Raw genomic sequence first — 20,050 nt, forward strand, 5'->3', positions numbered from 1 at the left:
CTCCAACTCCTATTTTAGTCAAATCCTCCCGTCTCCAGCATCCTTCCTTTTCTTCCACTCTTTTAAAGGGAAGCCAATTCTTTTATTCTCACAGCCTGACGTGGCCTAAGCGAGAGGGGCAGGGGACGTATTTAGTGAACACATCACAGAGCATTGAGATTTATGAGTGAGCAACATTAATGGAACTCAAAATAAAAAATAGTTTACGCAGCTTTATTGGAAAGCGAAGCTGCACTTTTCCAAGCTGGAGGGCAGCAAACCAAATGAACATTGGTTACATTACACAACCGTTCTGAGGGACGCGTCCGTAATTTTCTCACAAATAGTTTGCAGATGTCTTATTGAGATACAGTATACTGTACATGATTTCAAACTTCGAAACAGCTCCCATGTTTCCCCAATAACATTTCTATGACGCAAGTTCACGAAAATGTCCCAGGATGAAGAATTATAGCCGTTGACATGCCGCTTTCCCCTCGAGTTTGTTTTGGAAGGGGTGGCCTTATCAAATATATCAGATCGAGTTAAGATGCAGCACAACGCGCCATGCGGCCACACCCGAGTTGCACGGGGCAATGGCAAAAAAAAAAAAAAAGGTTCAAAGAAAACCCCATCACAAGGCAGTCACCAAAAACGGTGATTGTATTTTGTGACCATGAAAATGTTTCAGCGTCGTCCGGTTGCGTGACTTGATTGGGAAATGTCACTTCTGTGCCCTTTAACTCATTCAGTCCCAGCCAATTCTGGACCAAGTCTGAAAAGACGTTTAAGAACGTCATTGGGAGTGAATGAGTTAAAAGTGGGCCTGGTTACTCCTGGAGTCTCGTAGTCGCGAGAGGCCCATGAGAACTTCCTCGACAGGCCTCCTGCCCAGTTGCTGGCCGCCTCGACTCCGAACACTCACCGTGCCGCTCTCGCACTCCTGATCGCCGACCACTGGAAGCCAAAACGTTTGTCGTCACAAAAACAACTGGGCTTGTAAACGTGGGCCACGCTATTATCGGCGGTCTTTACCAAACGTGTAATTGTATTGTGCCAGCTGAGCAGAGCGGATCTTCTTGCTTAAGGTGGCGCCGGCGTCTTCGTTCAAGTCCACCATGAAGCCGGCTTCACGAAACTGCTGAACCAACTTAGGACAACACAAACATTGGACTTGTGCTTCCCCCCCACGGGCTACGCCCCCAAGATAACCGGAGAGAGAACGTAAATTTGCGACTGACCTGTTTAGCGGCTGCCTCACAGCTGCTCCCAACGGGGATGACCATGACTTGCGCCGGAGACAACCAAAACGGCCTATGGAAGACCAAGACCAAATGGTGACGAGTTCCGTCCGATCGAACACAACCTGACACCGGTTTGATCTCACCATTTCCCTCCAAAGTTTTCAGCCAAGATGGCAATCATCCTCTCCAGTGAGCCCAGCACGGCACGGTGGATCATCACCGGCCGATGGCATTTGCCATCTCGCCTAAAAACCAACACGGACAGTCGCTTAAGCAAGATGCCGTGATGAGGAGTTGGATCCAGAAAATGGATTCAGTACATTTCCTGTGGCAAATCGATGCCAAATGTCAGGCTTCAAGTTGATCTCAAGAGGTTCCCCGGTGAATGAATTGCGGTATCAGAGAATGTGCACTTACCCCACGTACTGAAGGTTAAATCTGATTGGCAGCTGGAAGTCCAACTGGATGGTGGCGCACTGGTGCTGTCGACCCATCGCATCTCTGATCTGGATGTCAATCTGCAAATGACGCGTTGGGGGTTGGAAAAAAGGGGTGATGTATTACTACAGTACAGTACAAATTGCAGTTTTTGCAAAGAGACGTGCTCAAATGAGATGGCACCAGACTGGAGCCGATGTCGCTAATTGCTGCTAACACGCCTGAACTGGACGTGGAGGGAGAATTTTTTTTTTTTTTTTAAAAGAAGCTGCGAGTTTGTTTGTTTGTTGAGGCGCACCCTGACTTGACCTGCCTCAACTGTCGGCGCACACACCTGAGCTGTAAAATCTTATGTCTATTTGCAGGCGTCACTTTTTTTTTTGAAGCAATACTTTTCCTGGCAACAGAGTGGTGTGCAAAAAAAAAGGAAAAAAAAGGGGGGGGGGGGTTGATCATCTGAAACATTTGTGAATCAAACCACGTGCATTTAAAGCAATAAATTGAGTGTCACACCTAAACCAAAGGACTTATGCCCACATTTCAACATGTATTTAGTTCAGGTTGACCTCCTGAAGTCTAAATGACCATTAATTTGACTACACAACTAATTCCTAGGAAGATGCATTCAAACTCAAAAAACATGCTCAACTCGCCTGAAAATGCATTTAAAGCAATAAAAACTCAAATTGAGTGTCACACCTAAACCAAAGTACTTATGCCCACATTTCAACACGTATTTAGTTCAGGTTGACCTCCTGAAGCCTAAATGAGCAGGCTGTAAATTTCCCCAGTGTGGGACGAATAAAGGATATCTTATCTTATCTTATCATACGTAATATCAACATCAATAAAAATAAATCAACAAAAATTATTCTCAGCACATGCAAGTCTATTCATCTGGCCGTCAGGAAGCATGAAGAGTTTCTTCTTCCGACGGGGGTGTGGGAGTTGATCACTTAAAGCCGCAAAACTCAGAAGTTCAGTTGGTGCTCCTTTCCAGTCGGTCTGCTTTGCATCTGGAAACGCAGCTGGCCGCAGCGACGGCCGTGCGCGTCGGTGCGGCAGCCGGCGAGCGTTTCTTCACCTTCATGTGGTTTTTTACCAGAGCGGCTTCTCCCAAGCTGGTTGCGTCAAACAACTTGGGAGTAAAGTCTGCATTTACACGTCCGTGGTTGAAGACCTTTTAGTAGAAAACGTTTTGCTGTCGTTTCACCCCAAATATAATATTTCAGAAATCACGGTGAGCAATGAGTGACGGAGAGAGCCGGCCTTTTTTTTTTTTTTTTTTGCGCTTTTGGGCTGTTGCATTACCGAAATGGTGTGATGATGCACTGCCACTTCAATTTAAATTTTAACATCACTTTAATGGAGTTTTAAACATCCAAAATCTGACCCATGCAGTAGTTTCACTGAGATTTCCAAAAGCCTTGTCAAAAATTATTAGTTTTTTTTTTTTTTACTTTTCGAGGACCTGGAAAACACACTTTCACTCCTGTTTTCAAACACACTTTCGACCGAGAGCGGAGTATTTCTTTTTAAGCCACGCTGTCGCAAAGGTGACCCAGACTTTGATTGATGGCCTCGCTCACCTTTGGCCCATAGAAAGCTCCGTCCCCTGGGTTCAACTCCCACCGCTCGCCAAACTGCCGCAGGCTCCGCTCCAACTGCTGCACGCAAACAAAAACATCGGCCAAGACTGTGAGTGAGTCCCAGTTTGATCGTCACGTCGTCGCCACGTGAGGGTGTGTGCACGCATTTAATCACACTCGATTGAACACGCCTTAATCGCTGCTTTGAGAGACGCATCTGCGCAGCGGGTTGAGCGCCTACCTGCTCGGCGTGGTCCCACTGCTCGGGCTCCCCGAGGCAGGGAGTGGGACGTGTGGAGAGGAGGCAATGGAAGGAGAACCCAAACACTTGATAAACGCTTCTCACAAAGTCCAAACAAGCCACAATTTCACCTTCCAGCTGTGAGGGCATAGGGTGGGGGTCGGGGGGGGGGCAACACGTTAACGACAATAACAGACGTACATTTGGAAGCGTCCAATTCCACATCAGGTGGGACGCCCACTGGCTGCAGACTTGAAAATGGTATTTGAGAGGTTAGCGTGGTGGTGCGAACTTTGTGGGGGGAGCAGGATTACACGCGCGCAGTGTGCAGCACATGTTTAAGTGTGAGGTTGGATCAGGACAAAGCGGCGCATTCAGCAAGCTGGAATGTCGGCACAATTACAGTGCCCTCCATAAGTATTGGCACCCCTGGTTGAGATGTGTTTTTTAGCTTCCAATTATTTTATTTTTTTTCTAAATAATATGGGACCTTAATGGAAAAAAAGAGAAAAATCCAACCTTCAATACAAGTGCATTTATTCAGTGGGGAAAAAATCCCACATAAAGAAATAATTATTTGACATCAAATAATGTGTGTCACAATTATTAGCACCCCTGGTGTTAATATTTTGTACAACCCCCTTTTGCCAACAAAACAGCACCTAATCTTCTCCTATAATGTTTCACAAGATGGGAAAAGACAGAAAGAGGGATCTTCAGCCATTCCTCTTTGCAGAATCTCTCTAAATCATCCAGAGACCTGGGTCCTCTCCTCTGTACTCTCCTCTTCAGCTCACCCCACAGGTTCTCAATGGGGTTGAGGTCAGGGGACTGAGATGGCCATGGGAGGAGCTTGATTTTGTGTCTGGTGAACCATTTCTGTGTAGATTTGGCCATATGTTTAGGGTCATTGTCTTGCTGAAAGACCCAGTGACGACCCAGCTTCAGCTTTCGGGCAGAGGGCAACAGATTTTGATTTAAAATGTCCTGGTATTTCAAAGCATTCATGATGCCATGCACCCTAACAAGGTTCCCAGGGCCTTTGGAAGCGAAACAGCCCCACAGCATCACTGACCCACCCCCATACTTCACAGTGGGTATGAGGTGCTTTTCAGCATGCGCATCTTTCGTGGTACGCCAGACCCACTTAGAGTGTTTGTTGCCAAAAAGCTCAATCTTGGTCTCATCTGACCAAAGCACACGGTCCCAGTTGAAGCCCCAATACCGCTTGGCGAACTCCAGACGCTTGCGTTTATGATTGTGAGTGAGGAAAGGTTTTCTCCGTGCATGCCTCCCAAACAGCTTGTTGGCGTGTAGACAGCGCCTGATGGTTGATTTGGAGACTTTGTGACCCCAGGATGCTACCATTTGTTGTAATTCTGTAACAGTGAGCTTTGGAGATCTTTTGATTTCTCTTACCATCCTCCTCACTGTGCGTGGTGGCAAAATAAACTTGGCTCCTCGTCCAGGCTTGTTTACCACTGTTCCAGTTGTTTTGAACTTCTTAATTATTCCTCTCACAGTGGATATGGGCAGCTGCAGTTGAGTGGCAATCTTCTTGTAGCCTCTGCCTGACCTGTGAAGGTCGACGCACATCTGCCTCACTTGTATGCTGTGTTCCTTTGTCTTTCCCATGTTTAAGAGTGGATAAGAGAAATGGCCTCGGTGTCACGTCATATTTATACCCCAGGGAGACAGGAAGTGATGAATTACTAATTAAATGTTCCTACATACTCTGGTAAACTTTGTAAACTACTGTAGAAATGACAGAAATGCTTCAATTATATTTATTTCCTGGGAATTGTTAAGGGTGCCAATAATTGTGGAACAGGTGATTTGATGTCAAATAATTATTTCTTTATGTGGGATTTTTTCCCCACTGAATAAATGCACTTGTATTGAAGGTTGGATTTTTCTCTTTTTTTCCATTAAGGTCCCATATTATTTAGAAAAAAAATAAAATAATTGGAAGCTAAAAAACACATCTCAACCAGGGGTGCCAATACTTATGGAGGGCACTGTATTAGTGTGGCCCATCTATTCGCTCTAATATGATCCCACGTGTGTTCCATTTACAGGTTGTGTCGGATTACAAACGCTTTTGCGCCAACATTTAAAATGGGTTATTCCAGCAAATGTTATGATCATATCACGGATGGACATTTTCCCCAAATGGGGAAAAATAATGATTAACAGTGTTGGCAACTGTGTTTTATTAGTTATTTAGTTCAGTTTGGTTAACTTGGACAAGTGGCTTCATTTACAAAAGAAAAACAACCACCGACCCCCAAAAAAAGAAAAAAGAAAGTGCTTTGACACCATCTTGTGGCATCTCCGGCCGATTACAACAATTTTTGGAAGGGCATAACTTACAGGGATTTCTGTACGGTCGTCCCATCACATAAGAGTTTAATTCATTGTGTGACAACTCTCCGTAAATCAGAAACACTCACATCTCAAAGAATCTTCCCCCATTGAAATAAATGGAAATGCTCTTAACAACAACTATTGTTGTGTGTATTATTTCAAGGAGGTAAACTAGCACTCTATAAAATTAGACTATGATAAATTCACTAATTACATAAATGTAATTAAAATGTATTTATTTCCGGTCCAACTGTAACAATTGAACGCGGCTCGCTCTGTGCGCCCGCCTTGGCCACTTGGAGGCAGGAGTAGACATCCGTCCATTTTCAATAAGGCTTATCCTCTTAAGAGATGCATATGGCAGGCCACGAGAAGCCAATCATACTGCAGCCTAGAAGCCAAGTGAGGTTCAAAAACTTCATGGAGGCACCTTCATTCCTCTCAGCTCAACAGTATGGCAACCATTCCTTCTACCTGGAGCATAAATATGACTGTGAGTCGTGTTATATTCAGCTCTAGTTGTTTTAAAATGCACACGGTCAAATTCTGAGTGTTTTCAAGAGTGGCACTAAAAAGCCTGAAGAGATTTTTGAAGAAAATACTGGCTATTTGACAAATTGCTGCTTATCGTAAAGTGCATGGAGTTTTGCACTTGTATATCAAGACTGCGCTCACAAGTCAAAGCAATCACTTGAATGAAGGCGCATTTCTCCAACAACTCGTACCCCAAGGCAACGCCAGCTGCTGGTGGCCAAGTACGGTCCATGTAGCACTTGAGCACGCTTTATTACGTACCTGGTCAGGCGTGCAGAAAATGTGAGCATCGTCTTGGCAGAACTTGCGGACCCGGGTGAGACCCCCCAGAGCGCCGGAGAGCTCGTTGCGATGCAGCGCCCCGAAGTCGGCCCAGCGCAGAGGAAGCTCTCGCCACGAGCGCACACGCTGCTCGAACATCAGACTGAAATTCAAGATGGAAAGAAGTTTGAAAAAAAAAAAAAAAGTCATGGCCTCCTGAGCATAAAGTATGTGTGTGTACCAGTGCGCGGGGCAATTCATGGGCTTGAGCGCGTAGGTCTGAGAGCCCCCCGAGGTGACTGTAAACATGTTGTCGCTGTAGTGTTCCCAGTGACCCGAGCGTTCCCACAACGCAGTGCTGTACAGAGTCGGGGTGATGACCTCGGTAAAGCCTCGCCGCCGGTACTCGCTCTGCCCAAGAGAGGGAGGAAGGATGCGTGCATGTCACACAGAGTGCAAGAACGTGCCTGAACTGTCAGCGCACGGCAATAAACGCAGACTAACGAGCCCAATATCCTGACCGTTGATGGGAAAACAACAATGCCCTCTGGGATGTGTTGAGCAGACGTGTTTGACATGCTTGCACCCGGTGGAAAAAGACAGCAAATGCCCCCCCCCCCCCTCCCCAAGCTAAATTTGGTTTAGTTAATAAAGCCTCAAAAGACGCTCGCTCACCTTGATGAAATCAGTGAGGGTGTTGTACACGTGGGCTCCTTTCGGGAGGAAGAAGCAGCTTCCAGGACTGACATCGTGAAAGAAGAACAACTCCTGCTCCTGGGAAAACATGACACAATACTTTTCATCGACACCGACATGCGGAAAGCGTTTTCTTTGGCTGCTTAAGAAGTATTCTTACGCAGTAGTGCCTTGGGATACTATCGTTTCAAGTCAGCTTTGCCCATTGAATGGAATGGAAATGCCATTAAGCAGAAGCAGCCAATCATATTTCAGCAGGGGCGTGGCCCGCCCAGAATTTGCCGCAATCTCCCAGTTTGGCACTGATATTAGTCATTCTATACAGGAGACAAAGAATATATGCCATGGTGACGTGAGTTCAATTCGCTGGCGAAATGCAGCCCTCCTGCCTCGAGTTTGTGATTGGCTCACGACCAGTTCAGGGCGCACCCTTGCCTTGAGCTCGGATAAATCAATATCTCGGGTTTGGTCTCGTTTGATCAAGAGGCCCCATTTACCGTGCCGATGCGTCTATGGTCCCTCCTGCGGGCCGCCTCCTGTTCCCTCTCCCACTCGTCTTTATCCTTGTCGCTAGGGAAGGCCACCCCGAAGAGACGCATCAAACCCGGGCACTCGCTCTGATCGGCCAGGGTCAGGGGTGAGAGCTGAGGGGGTGAGAGAGTGAGCAAACGTGCGGACGGAGCAGAAACATTCGCGTCAATGTCAGCGCCGCGTAAAGAATCGGCGAAAGGGAAAGGACGAAAACGGTACAGCCGAACGAGGAAGGGGCGAAGCGATGCGAGTCACGGAGTTTCTGTCAGATGCGCACGGAACGAGCGTGTGTGTTTGTAAGAGCTAAGGACAGGAAACTGGCCTCTGACAAAAAAAAAAAAAAAACATCCTGCTGCCGCCATGGAATCGCAGTCAGCGCGGTGGACGGGCCAGTATGGAAAACGGCCTCCTCATGGATCAATAACCACGAGGTACATTCCGTTCGCACAGCCGCATTAAGCCCTCCACATGTATGGGCCGTCAAAGCAAACACTTTGGCAGATTAGCAAGGCTTAAAACAGCACTTGATTACCAGGTCACAAAAAACTCTGTTGAACATACAACTATTTATTCTTGACGGCACCGCTTCGTTTTCAGTTTGATTATGAGAGTGTTACCATTGCAAGGCTGCCCTTTGATCATGACAAAAAGCCGTTATTTTATCTTATAGCTAGCTAGCTATAAGATAGCTTAGATATAAGCTAGCTACCTTTGATCATGACAAAAAGCCGTTATTTTATCTTATAGCTAGCTAGCTATAAGATAGCTAGCTTATATCTAAGCTAGATAGCTAGCTTATATCTAAGCTAGATAGCTAGCTTATATCTAAGCTATCTTATAGCTAGCTTATAGCTAGCTAGCTATAAGATAAAATAACGGCTATTTGTCATGATCAAAGCTAGCTATAAGATAGCTTAGATATAATCTAGCTATTTTATAGCTAGCTAGCTATAAGATAGAGAAGGCCATGAGAAACAATTGCTGGGTTGAGGTAGGCTATTTTTTTTTTTCAACTGTCCCGCTGGTAACACCTCACACGGACAAACGGGTACAGATTAGATAGACAGATACTTTATTCATCCCATAAGGGAAGTAGGTTTGCTTGCGCCCTTGATGTTGCCGTTATAAAGAGTGAAATGGGAGGGGGGGGGAGGTTAATCTTATGAGTGAAACCCCACCTGACCGTCACACACATGCACCTTCTCCTAAGATGATCGGCAACCCGCCCTTGCTGCCCACCTTTCAAACTCGCCTTAAAACTCATTTTTATTCTGTGTCTCTTGACTCAGCATGAGACCCGATTTTACTTTTACGGTCTTCGTTATCAATTTGTTTTATCGTTGCTGTGGGACTTATTTTTGCTTCGTGTATACAGTGGTGGGTGTTTTAAAGTGCTCTATAAATACAGTTGACAGTTATTGTCTTTTCATGGTCCATCTTTGTTTTGTACGGCACTTTGTTGCAGCTGCGGTTTATTCTCAAAGTGCTCCAGAAATAAACTTGGGTTGAGTGGTTAACCGACCGGATGATGGAATCAATAGCCGCCGCCAATGGCAAATTCAGAAATGGTAGACTACGACATTGTGCGATTGTGGCCGGCTACCACCCGTCAAGAGGATCAGCGGTGCACTCACTCTCACGCATGCACGCACCTGGAGCATCTTGAACACCCTGAGGAGGCCAGTGTGTGGTAGGAGGGGCCCATTACAGAGGGCTATGCTGTCTCCACACCTGTGTCACACAAATCATTGCAAGACTATTTTCGAGAGTGTGCGTGTATATACAGTATATGGTACATCTTAGGTGTTGGTTTGTGCGTGTGTGTGTGTGAACACACGTGCCTGTATACCGTAGCAGTTGGGCCATTGAGTTGCTCCCGTGCAAGCCGCAAACTGAGCATGTCATCCTACAAAAAATAAATACACAAAAGAAAAAGGCCCGTTATAGGACACACAAATGCAGAAAACGTTCTCGCGACAACTGCAGACGAGTCCAATGTCTGACACGTGGAGAGGAAGTCAACAAGTGGTGGTTATCATCAATGAAGAGTGGGGCTGCATGGCAACCTAGCGGTGGCAAGTCTGTGTTAGAGTCAAGAGGTCTTGGGTTCAAATTTCAGCTGGTGCTCCTCCTCTGTGGGGTTTGCCTATTTCCATGTGCTTTTGTGGCTTTCGAGTTGAACTCCGACTTCCTTGCACATTTTAAAAAGCCAGAATAACTCAAGACAAAATTGTCCATGTGTCTGAAATGAAGGTATGCGGTTGTTTGTCTCTGTGTGCCCGGGGATTCATTGGCAACCAGTCCAGGGTGTACCCTGCCTCTCGCCCAAACTCAGCTGGGACAGGCGCCAGAGGTCAGCCGCGACCACAATGAGACCAGCTGCGATAGAAAACGGCCGGAGTGGCTACAAGGTTTAAATCTAAACTCAAGACTTGTTTTTATTTTTCGCATTTATAACCAGACCTTGTGAGTAATTTTTTCCTCCCTTATACCTTGAGATATGGATTTTGGCCTGTTTTACTGCCACTTCTCCTTTGTCTGAAGGAGGATGATCAATCGCTGAGTAATTGGAGCGCGCGAGTGTTACGAACCTGGAAGAGTTCACTCATCTCTTCTCCATCGAGTTCCAACCTGGTCAGAGGCAGCTTGAGGGCAGCGGCCGCCTTGCATCGTTCCTCCACGTCACTCAGAGACAAGGCAGCACTGTTGGCAAGGGAAGAGCGCAGGTGGAACATCAAAAGACAAACAGACATTTCACGCACGGAGGAGGAATGTCAAAGAGGGGCTCCTATTTCAAGAAATGAGGCCAAGGTGGGTCGGGGCCCCTGCACACGTGATGTAACGCTGGCTTTCTCTCAAGGAGGGATATGGGTCGTCTCGGCGGGGGATTTGTTTTGCTAACTTGGGCCAAACTAACTTAGCTCGTCACTTCTGACTTGACATGAATGGACACCGAACGATTCAGACGTGAACTCTTGTCGACGACGAATAAAGTCGGAGAGTGCGTTGAAATGACGCAGTGAAAGTTGCTCAAAAACTACATTTGAAACCATACATTACATATGTATATACACTAGCTGGTTCGCCGCCCTCCGGGCGGCTCATCAGCTAGTTCCTGCGGAAGGCTGGTAAGGTGGGCCTTCGGCCCACAAAAGTGTTGTTGCTTGGTTCAACTTTTTGTTCATCTTCATTGTTTATCGTGAAAATAAAGAGATGTTTAGCTCTACTAAATAACTAACAATTTCATTGCAATGCTTGTGGGTAGACAACATTTTTTCGCCAAGATGCCCGCGCGATCGTAGTGAGCCACTGCCTGAGCGGCACAGTGAAGTAGGTACGTTTTGAAAAGGGACAGACGGAAGGACAGACCGCGTGCAGGACGACGCGCAATATATATATATATATATAGAAGATTTGTCATGGGGAATTTGAGTATAAAAAGTCTACACACCCCCTGTACAAATGAAAAGGATTTTATGATTTTTAAAAAAAAATAGCTGATAAATCATTCCAAAACGTTTCACATCATTGTGACCAAAAACAGTACAATAAAAAATTGACTCCTTTTGAAAGAGCTGTGCAATTGATAACTGGAATAAAGTTGCACAAGTGTGCACACCCGCTAAGAGACAGCAATACTAGAGATACCGGATACAAACTCATTAACTGCGAATTAGCAGTTCCAGTCCCTCTGATGGACTGTGCGTTTGCTTTGTCTTTTGCGTTTTGCAATGCTTACATTAAACCGAGTTGCAATCTCAACATGGCCGTTGAACCGAAAAACATGGGAAGCAGAACAGATACTCTAAGTTACCTACATTTAAAACGGCATGACCCCATTGGTGTTAAGAATACATTTTTTTCCCCCAAATGTTACGACGAGCATTGTCACATTACACTTTCCATTTTCAGACGATCATGCTATCCCATCATTTCGTAGGTTACCATCACCGTTTATAACAGAAGGAATACAAGATTAAAATAAATCAAGATATTGAGTTTTACTTGTGATAGCGCACGTGTGTGTTTTACTGACACCGTTATTCCATCTGTAAGCTTTCCATTTGATTCATTTTAGAGGCCAGCGTCTGACCTGTCATCCAACAAATGATCACAGTGAAGGCCGAGCTCCGTCGCTCCTTGGCGATACACTCTGGCGCCAAACTCACTCTGCAATACTCCACCCAGCACGCATGCTCCTGTTCGCCATGCTGCCTGAACGACAAAGGTGCAGTAGACTGGAACATTTCAAATTTACAGCCATCCCATTTTTAAGTATCGCTAATTAAAAAAAAAAAAAAAAAGGATGTTGACATGAGGACCACAAAGGCACCAAATATGCAGTTAACTTTAATGAGTTAAATTATTGCCTGTGTTTGCCATTTTTAACAACGCATTTACCACAAATCAGGCAGCAGAGATAACAGCAGAAAATAGGAATAAATCATGTACTGCTGAAGCTTGCACAAACGCTGTATTTATGTATATTTAACGAGGTGCTTGGTTATACCGATGAATCATAATATTGCAGCTTGTAAAGAAAAACTAAGTAGCAAGCACAGAGCTAAAATATGCAAATGTTTGTACCTGTCTTCCATCCAGTGAGTCAAAGCCAAGAAGCTGTAGTTGACAGTTAGCCTCTAGGGGACGCCCAAGATCCCACAGCTCCTCGTTCACCTTGCTCACCAAGGCTCCTCTCTCACTGCAAGGGAAAATGAGATTAAGAAAGTGGTTCAAAATTGAAAGAGAAAAAAAATGAACATGCAGCTTGATCATTTACCGAATACTCTGTGCGACAGAGAGTGGCGTTGTGACCCCGGCGGTTCCCTTCACAATCGTGCCATCACCCACTTGGACACTGATGTGCTTTTCAGAAGCTTCAACTTTCCTGTTAGCCTTTCGCTTCCTGAGAGACTCAAAGACTTGCACTCGCTCTGGCAACGCCGGACACGCCTGAAGACAAATGTTGACAAGAGGGTATTGACATTAAGAAATGCTTCGTGCAATTAAACTGTTGAAATTGTACTTCCTATTTGTCCAAACTATTACATCCTAATTACTCTCGAATTACATTATATTCCACATCATAAAAGATGACAAAAGGCAATAGCTTGCAGTATAACAGTAGTGCTATGAATTTTTTTTTTTTGCATGGACTTCACCTAGTAAGACTGTGTACGCCTATAAAATTGGAATGCTTTGGTCTAGCAATCTGTTGGATGTAAATATTCCTGGACTTGATGGCCGATACGGTAAATCATACAACAATTTCCATTTTTCTGTTAAATTATGCTATAAATCTCCTTATGAAAACAGAGTTTGAGTAATGCAGGCAAGACCCCCAAACTGCATGACAGTTTCTTGCATTAGCAGCATTATCAGGTAACAAAAATCTTAAATTACACTTAATTATAAATGAACTCAGTGTAGCAAATAAAACGTGGAGGGAAAGCATTGCCAAAGTGTAATATGTGTAAAACAAGTGTGCATATTAAACTGGAGTTTTGTGATCCAGCAATCTCTTAAATGAATTGTTAATAGTCCTGGGCTTTTAACTACTGATTTAAAGTCCAGCAACATTGATAGCCCATAACATCACATCGCACACGTCTATAATTGAAGGGGCGAAAGGGGAAAAAAAGACTCTTGCACTAGAGTTCAAACTAAGTGCACATAACTGCGGGGTACTGTTCCAAAAAACTCAATACATTAATGTCACTTGTGGTGAACATTTTTTGTAGCCACTCCAAAAACACAAAAAGCAACTTTGCTAAATACGATGCTTTGAGTGGAAACATGCTGTCTTCCTAGAGAGAAAAGTACTTTTTGTCCCTGGTATCTGCAAGCTGCTACATCGAGCGAAGACGCAGTTTAAAATTTAAACTATCGGGTGATTCTAATGTTTAGTTTTGAAATTACCTTAAAACACATTACAGGGAAAGCCACTTATGATAAATTAGTCTTGAGTGACAAAACTGCTGCTGGCCACACTGAATGACATCACAGCCCGACCTCCTGCATGCTAACGTTAGCATATCATGCTAACCACGGGGAAAGAAAACACTTGCGCACCTTGCTGTACTTCCGGTACATTTTGCTCGCGCTCGCCTGCCAAAGCAGCGGCCGAAGTAGCAGCGTCGCCGCCATCTCAAACACACGCGGCGGGACGAGCTTTCGCGTCACGTCGTCCAACTACGAGCAACACCGATTTGCACTAAACACACGCCGCCATGATTCCGGAATAAGACGTGCTGTGACGTCACCGCTTTCGTGAGCGGACAGGAGCGTTTACTTTGCTTCGCATCTGCACGGGAACGTATCAATAAGGGCCGATGCGACGAGACTTAAAATCGGGCTGGAAAATGTTCACTTAAAAGCGTCCCCCCAAAAAAAATTAAATACAAACAAAACTCAAATCATGATATACCAGCTTTGCGTTATCCCGAGTGTGTCTACAATTTACTAATCGTCATGACGGGCATTTATAATTAATGCATCTTGAAGGGATGAGAAGCATAAATGGATTTCGGATGCAAGGGGAAATTAAAACCGTGTAACTGCTCGGCAGCGTTTATTGAGAACCCGATCATAGCAAGATAATCCAGACAAAAGCTAATAAACGTATACATCTATTTGAAGGAAACTCCGACTCGACTGAGATAAATTCCCATTATTAAAATACAGTGGTACGTGATGTTCCCAACTTTGGACACACGGTGGTGCTAAAGTCACTCCCAGATAATCTGTTTAGGGTAAAAACAAAAAAAAAACACCTGAATGTACTCAAACCACGAGAAAATTAAACCACAAAAAGGTGACATTTAGATGGCAAAACGTTTGGCATGTTGCCAAGGACCGTTTACAAGAGGAAAACCAAGGAGAATCTGCTTGGAATCAGGGAGAATATGCACTCTGTTCAGTTTCAAAACGTACACGACCGAGTAGGCAACATGGAGAAAGCAGGATTGTCATTACACCTGACATGCAAGGGGCGGGGGGACTTTTAGTGCTGCTCTAATGAGACGTTATGAATTTAATATATATAAAAAGACAATAACACAGTGCCTATTTAATGTTCTTTCCTGTGTGTGATGCTGATAGAAGTTCTACCGTTGTATAGAGAGTTGCTTTGTTATATGGAGGTGCAGGACTGTTTAAATGTCTTTAGAAGATGCACAGAAGAGCGGGTGCCTGAAATAACCAAATGCAGTGTGGAGCACAGGATGAAGGGGGGCGTCGGGGGGGGGGGAAATAAAAACTCAGACCCATGTATACACTGACTGCGAGGGCAACCTGTCCATGTTGCTGCCCTGATTAAAAAATTGGACAGTCCCACACTGGTGATAGCGCATCATTGATGAAACTTTTCCCAACCAACCATCCACCTTGTGTCATTTTCTTTTAAAAACATGTCACAAGGAGATTGGTAGATATTTATAGTGTGTGACAGAAACAGCTAAACTGTCAGAGCCAGAATGAAGTTAATTGCAGGTACAGGAAAGAAAACATTTTTAACATTGTGTACGACATTCGCTTGCAGGTGAACTTGAGCACATTATACCACTTTCCCACAGATACTGGCTGGAGACGTTTGTTCAACTGAAGGTGGCGGGAGGGAGGCCTTTAAATGTATATTTATTTAGCATTCTCAATGTATTATTATTATTGTCAGAAAAGGAGGGCGGAAATTTTGGAGAAATGTAGAGAAAGTGCAGTGACTGAGGCAGTCTAGTTGTAGCCCACAGACAGTATCTCCCTTGAAAATTGACGCACATCATTGTGGATCGATCTACCTGGAACAAGAGGAAAGCTCTCATCAAATTGTTTACAAAAGTAACTAAATTTTCAAGACCTATGGTGTTTACATATGATGGTTGTTTACGTATGATGGTTCTGCTGTTTTGATTAGCAACAACATTCCAATGGGCACACTATTTGAGGAATGCAAGTATATATCCAAAGTGGATACCGTGCCTGGCGACCATTATTGTAGCAAATATAATCAGCAGTTAGTGCTCCATTTTTCAATGTAGAAAGCTATCGACTAGTAACGCACCTATACAAAATGTGTGTATGAACACCAAGTTGGATGAAGGTATTTCGCACAATGTTTAAGTATGTTTGATGTGGATGACAGGGAGGTGCGAGGGAGCCTCGAATCCTGCAAAGGGAGAAAGGACCGCTGCCTTTTTTTTTTTTGGCTGAACAAGTTGGAAAGTGCATAAGCTTTCTGAAGCAGAAGACATTTAAGACCGTGACGAGGGCGATAATTACGATGAAATAAGTATTCAAAAGAACAGTAGGTCAGATATCAGTGCAAATGTGTTTCACCATATTTACACCAGTTTCCAGCCAACCTGAATTTCATCCACGATGGCTACAGTATACAGGCCATAAATGGCAGCTACACAAGAAAAAGAAGCGAACATTAACTATAAAGCGCTATTTATTCAAGAGCGACTCAAATCCTTCCCGCCCCTCTTTCATTGAAAGTCTGGATTTTATTCAAGTCAGGACATGCAGGAGCTCCCCAAAATACTGGCAGACACCCCATTAACCGCTTTCCAGCCATGATGCGAACTTGAAGCGCGCTCTGGCAAACGGGTACAGTGGTGCCTTGAGACGCCATCTGAATTTGTTCAGTGAGCACTCAATGCTCAAAACACTTGCGTCTAAAAATCACATTTCTCCACTGAAATGAGTGGAAATGCCATTTATCCGTTCCAGCCCCCCGCCCCCAAAACACATTTTCGTCTTTAGCAAGGAAAAATAGCAGACTTTAATATTGTGGTTTGTAAAAACACATAATAGTAATTACTACAGGAAAGAATTCAGTTTGTGCATCATTTTGCAATCAACAATCCAATTTGGCTGCTGTCTGCAGTGCCCACCTTGGCCACCAGAGGTACTACAGGACAATACAGATGGAAAAATGTACTACCTTTGAGGTACACAGCAAAATGCCGTCATCTGTATTTTTCAACGAACATGTGCCTTTGCCTATCATGATACGATCCGTCTCAATATCTTACTCCACCATTTGTTGAATACGCATTGCTTTGTGGTTCCTAAAATTGCAACCATGTAGTGTTTTTCACGTGAGCGCAAAGCTAGGCAGACTCATCAAGCAGTTATCTGCATGTATCGTCTTTGTTTTATGCCTAGTTTAACAGAAAAATCCAACTAGGAGTGGCACGACGCATCTTGAAACCTCATTTCTGATGAATTGTTCAATCGTTGGAAAAATGCCGTTTGTCCGAAAGGCGACCAGTTCTCTTGAAAACCTTGCAAGTCGGGTCACTCGTATCTCAAGGCACCACAGTACGTTTGAAATTATAATTAGGGATGAGCATTTGAGTACAGATACTCAGTTGTGTGTGTGTGTGGAGGGGGTGTTAAAAAAATATGATAGCTTCTAGGGGAGTTATTTTGGGTGATTGCATCGATGTAGCTCAATTTCCCCATCGCATCGGTGTTCAAGCAGAAAGATGACTCGTTGACTAGTATGCCCATCCCTAATTAAAATACAGAATTATTTCCTCCGTTTTCATGTGCTGGATTAAAAAGAAACAAAAATGAACAAATAAAACAGACATTCGAAGCTAAATGAGCGTTTCCAAGGCCTTGATCACACTAATGACCGACTGCAGCAGTGAGCATCATTTACAAGAGTTGGAAGAGGTGGGGGGGGCGGGGGGAAAAAAAGCAGTCAGTCACTCGTTTATATTTACAAGCTTAGAATTACAAAGTCGGGAGGGACAGTCTGGAAGTGAAAATTTGTAATGTGAGAAGACAAGGGTTATTAACATCAGGAAATTCGAGGAACTCACTTCAAAACACCGTTGGGAGGACAGTGCACACATTCAAGCGTTCAGAGAGGAAAAGCAACTTTGGAACAAGTCGTGCTTTATGATTTGGAATATTACACCCCCCCCCCCCACCCCTGTGAAGTAAGAGAGACCTTTCATGAAATGTATGACAAATGTACGGAGTTAAAATGGATGTGTAGCATTTACGCTAATTTGAGCTCGACGCTCCTCATGTGCGTTGAGGATGCCAAAGTGAGTCTGCAGATAAGCTTATACAACACGGTTCGCTAACCATTCTTTGAAGATTTAATTGACTATTTACACACAAGTGTTACGATTCAAAGTAGGGAAAATAAACCTCGGCTCATACCAGCAAGGCAAACACACACTGCGGTGGGTTTAGGCTAGCGTTGTGGCTCGCGCTCCCCTCTCTCTCTCTCATCTCAGCACGTCACAAAACTGGACCACTTCAGTAGCGCGGCGGTTGGAAGGGTCTCTTCTGGCCGTGGAAGGGGCCGCCCGCGAAGGGAGGGCCAGGACGCTTGCTGCCGCGGAACCTCCCGCCGCCTGGCTCGTTAAAGTGTCGCGCGTGCTGGCCTCGCTGCGGAGGTCTGTGCGGGTTGGGGACAGACAGCAGGGGGGGCCTTTGAGTAGGCAGCGCCAGGAGGGGCACCGGACTGGGAGGGTGGCTGCGGGGCTGCCCGCTTGGACTCGCTGGGGGGTTTTGCCCAGGAGGCGCGGCGGATTGAGCCGGAGCTCGTGCGGGCGCGCCTTCGACCGCGGGGGACGGTGGTGTCGAAGGAGATGTGGGCGGAGGCTGCAGATTTGGGGTCTCCTTCACCCGGCCGAGGAGAGGCGGAGGGGCACCGGGTGCGCCCGGGCGGTGGATAGGGGGTGTATGGTGGGCGGCAAAAGGCTCTTTGACCGTGCCGGGACGAGGCAGTTTGGGAGGCTCGCCCAACAATGACAGGAGTGGACGCGGCGAGGACCTGCTGCCCCTCAGGCCTCCTCGCTCCACACCGTCATGTCTGCCCGGGGGCGGACCGGCTTGCATCCGGTCGACGGGTACGCAAATTCCACCGACCATGACCCCCGAGGGAGACATGGGAGGCGGGGGAGGTCGAGGTATAGTGGGGGGCGTGCCAAAGAAATGGGGCGAGGGAAGAGGCGGTGGGAGGAGGTGGGAAGGGGGCGGAGTCTGCAGACTATCACCATGGAAAAGCATTTGGAAGGGGATTTGCGGTGGGGGCGGAGGAGGGAGAGGGTGAGGGATGGGAGGAGGCGGAGGGGGGTGAGTGAGGAGATGGGGCGGGGGTGGCATGGCGGCGGGCATGTCGCCGCTTCCCCCCTGGCCGACGCCAAGAGGGAGGGAGATGGCGTGGGGCGAGGCAGAATGGGCTTCCATGTACTCTTCCTCTTCGTACCACATTGACGCGCCGGAGCGCGCGCCGGCCCCTCCCCCCCGCCGAGAGTCTCGTCCAATCACGCGGATGCTCTCCACCGTCTTGATTCTCTCCCCTGCGGCGGGCTGGTTAGAATAGCCCACCGTCTCAATGGGCGCACCCTCGGTACAGGGGGAAACGAGGGTCTCGATGCGATGGTAGCCCCCGCCGTCCTTGGCGTCCCTACCTGGCGACTGTCCACCCTTGAGCTTGTCCTCCCTTTTCCCAATCGCTCCTCCGTCTTCGGAGCCCGCGCTTGCTTTTCGAGAGCCGGCCGAGAGCCGTCGATCACCCTTCGCCCTGGCCATCGCAGCCTGACTGTGTTGCGCCTCTTTCTTCGCCTTGGTGAGCTCCTTACCGGGCGCGGAGCCCATCTGCTTCCTTTTAGTTTCGTCGCTCCTTTTCGCACCCCCGTAGCGCGGGGAGGCAAAGTCGCCGTCGTTGTTACTTCCCGACGGCGTGATCACAGCGTCCCAGGGTTCATTGCGATACGCCGTGGGTGAAAGGTTGTTGCTGCCAGAAGAGCCTAAAGACTCGGCCAGGCTCCCCGGCGCATCCATGATCTCGTCTTGGGTCGGGGTACCGGCAGCCTCGTCACGCACCGGCGTTCCGTCCACGCGATCGGGACTGGTGTCACCTAAAGCCAGCGTGAAACCGGGATTACCCTGCAAGAAACTGTTGATTTTGGATTCGAGGCTGGGAGGAGCAAGTGCAGCGGCAAGGCGGGGAGGGGGTGGCGGGGACAGCTGACGCTCCTTCTCCCAGACTCTGTTCCTGCTCGGCGTGTCTCGCTTGAGACTGTTTCCCACGGTGGATTTCGGTTTCAGAGGCTTCGCTGACGACGGCGCGGCTGCTGTTTCTGGGGAAGCTCGAGTGGGCTGAGCAGAGTTGGTCACATTGTGCAGGAGAGACGACAATG

The 20,050-nt window shown here is 46.4% G+C and overlaps 3 protein-coding genes across 7 annotated transcripts in view; 1 reads left to right on the forward strand and 2 right to left on the reverse strand.

The window, feature by feature from the left end:
- The window catches only part of ca14 (carbonic anhydrase XIV), a 159,703-nt gene that overhangs the window by 81,768 nt on the left and 57,885 nt on the right, over positions 1-20,050 (forward strand). The gene's annotated exons all lie outside the window — the stretch shown is intronic.
- tars2 (threonyl-tRNA synthetase 2, mitochondrial) lies at positions 198-18,216 on the reverse strand. 2 transcript variants are annotated; one of them, XM_052065084.1, is made up of 18 exons: positions 18,060-18,216; positions 12,661-12,833; positions 12,468-12,582; positions 11,974-12,095; positions 10,472-10,583; positions 9,722-9,786; positions 9,533-9,611; positions 7,847-7,993; positions 7,329-7,427; positions 6,895-7,064; positions 6,654-6,816; positions 3,492-3,629; positions 3,251-3,328; positions 1,641-1,741; positions 1,367-1,468; positions 1,221-1,293; positions 1,015-1,129; positions 198-936 (listed from the first exon to the last, which is right to left on the reverse strand). In XM_052065084.1, exons 1-18 carry the CDS (start codon positions 18,129-18,131, stop codon positions 794-796), a joined length of 2,067 nt encoding a protein of 688 aa, XP_051921044.1. In that variant the 5' UTR covers positions 18,132-18,216; the 3' UTR covers positions 198-793. The 2 variants fall into 2 exon arrangements, with proteins under 2 accessions (XP_051921044.1, XP_051921043.1); XM_052065083.1 differs by lacking the exon at positions 18,060-18,216 and adding an exon at positions 13,953-14,237.
- rprd2b (regulation of nuclear pre-mRNA domain containing 2b) overlaps positions 16,309-20,050 on the reverse strand; it is a 17,047-nt gene continuing 13,305 nt past the window's right edge. For all 4 annotated transcript variants that reach the window (XM_052064972.1, XM_052064970.1, XM_052064969.1 and 1 more), the window contains exon 10: positions 16,309-20,050. In XM_052064972.1, coding sequence (XP_051920932.1) covers positions 18,159-20,050 — 1,892 coding nt within the window. In that variant the 3' untranslated portion in view covers positions 16,309-18,158.

This window comes from Hippocampus zosterae, chromosome 5 (genome assembly GCF_025434085.1).
Source record: "Hippocampus zosterae strain Florida chromosome 5, ASM2543408v3, whole genome shotgun sequence".
NCBI classification, from domain to species: Eukaryota; Metazoa; Chordata; class Actinopteri; order Syngnathiformes; family Syngnathidae; genus Hippocampus; species Hippocampus zosterae.

Coding starts and splice junctions, on each gene's coding strand:
- tars2 (XM_052065083.1), bottom strand. CDS start 14,027: ATGGCGGCGACGCTGCTACTTCGGCCGCTGCTTTGGCAGGCGAGCGCG. Junction 12,834..13,952: donor TGTACCGGAAGTACAGCAAG/GTGCGCAAGTGT, acceptor ATTTGTCTTCAG/GCGTGTCCGGCGTTGCCAGA. Junction 1,130..1,220: donor GTGAGGCAGCCGCTAAACAG/GTCAGTCGCAAA, acceptor TGTTGTCCTAAG/TTGGTTCAGCAGTTTCGTGA.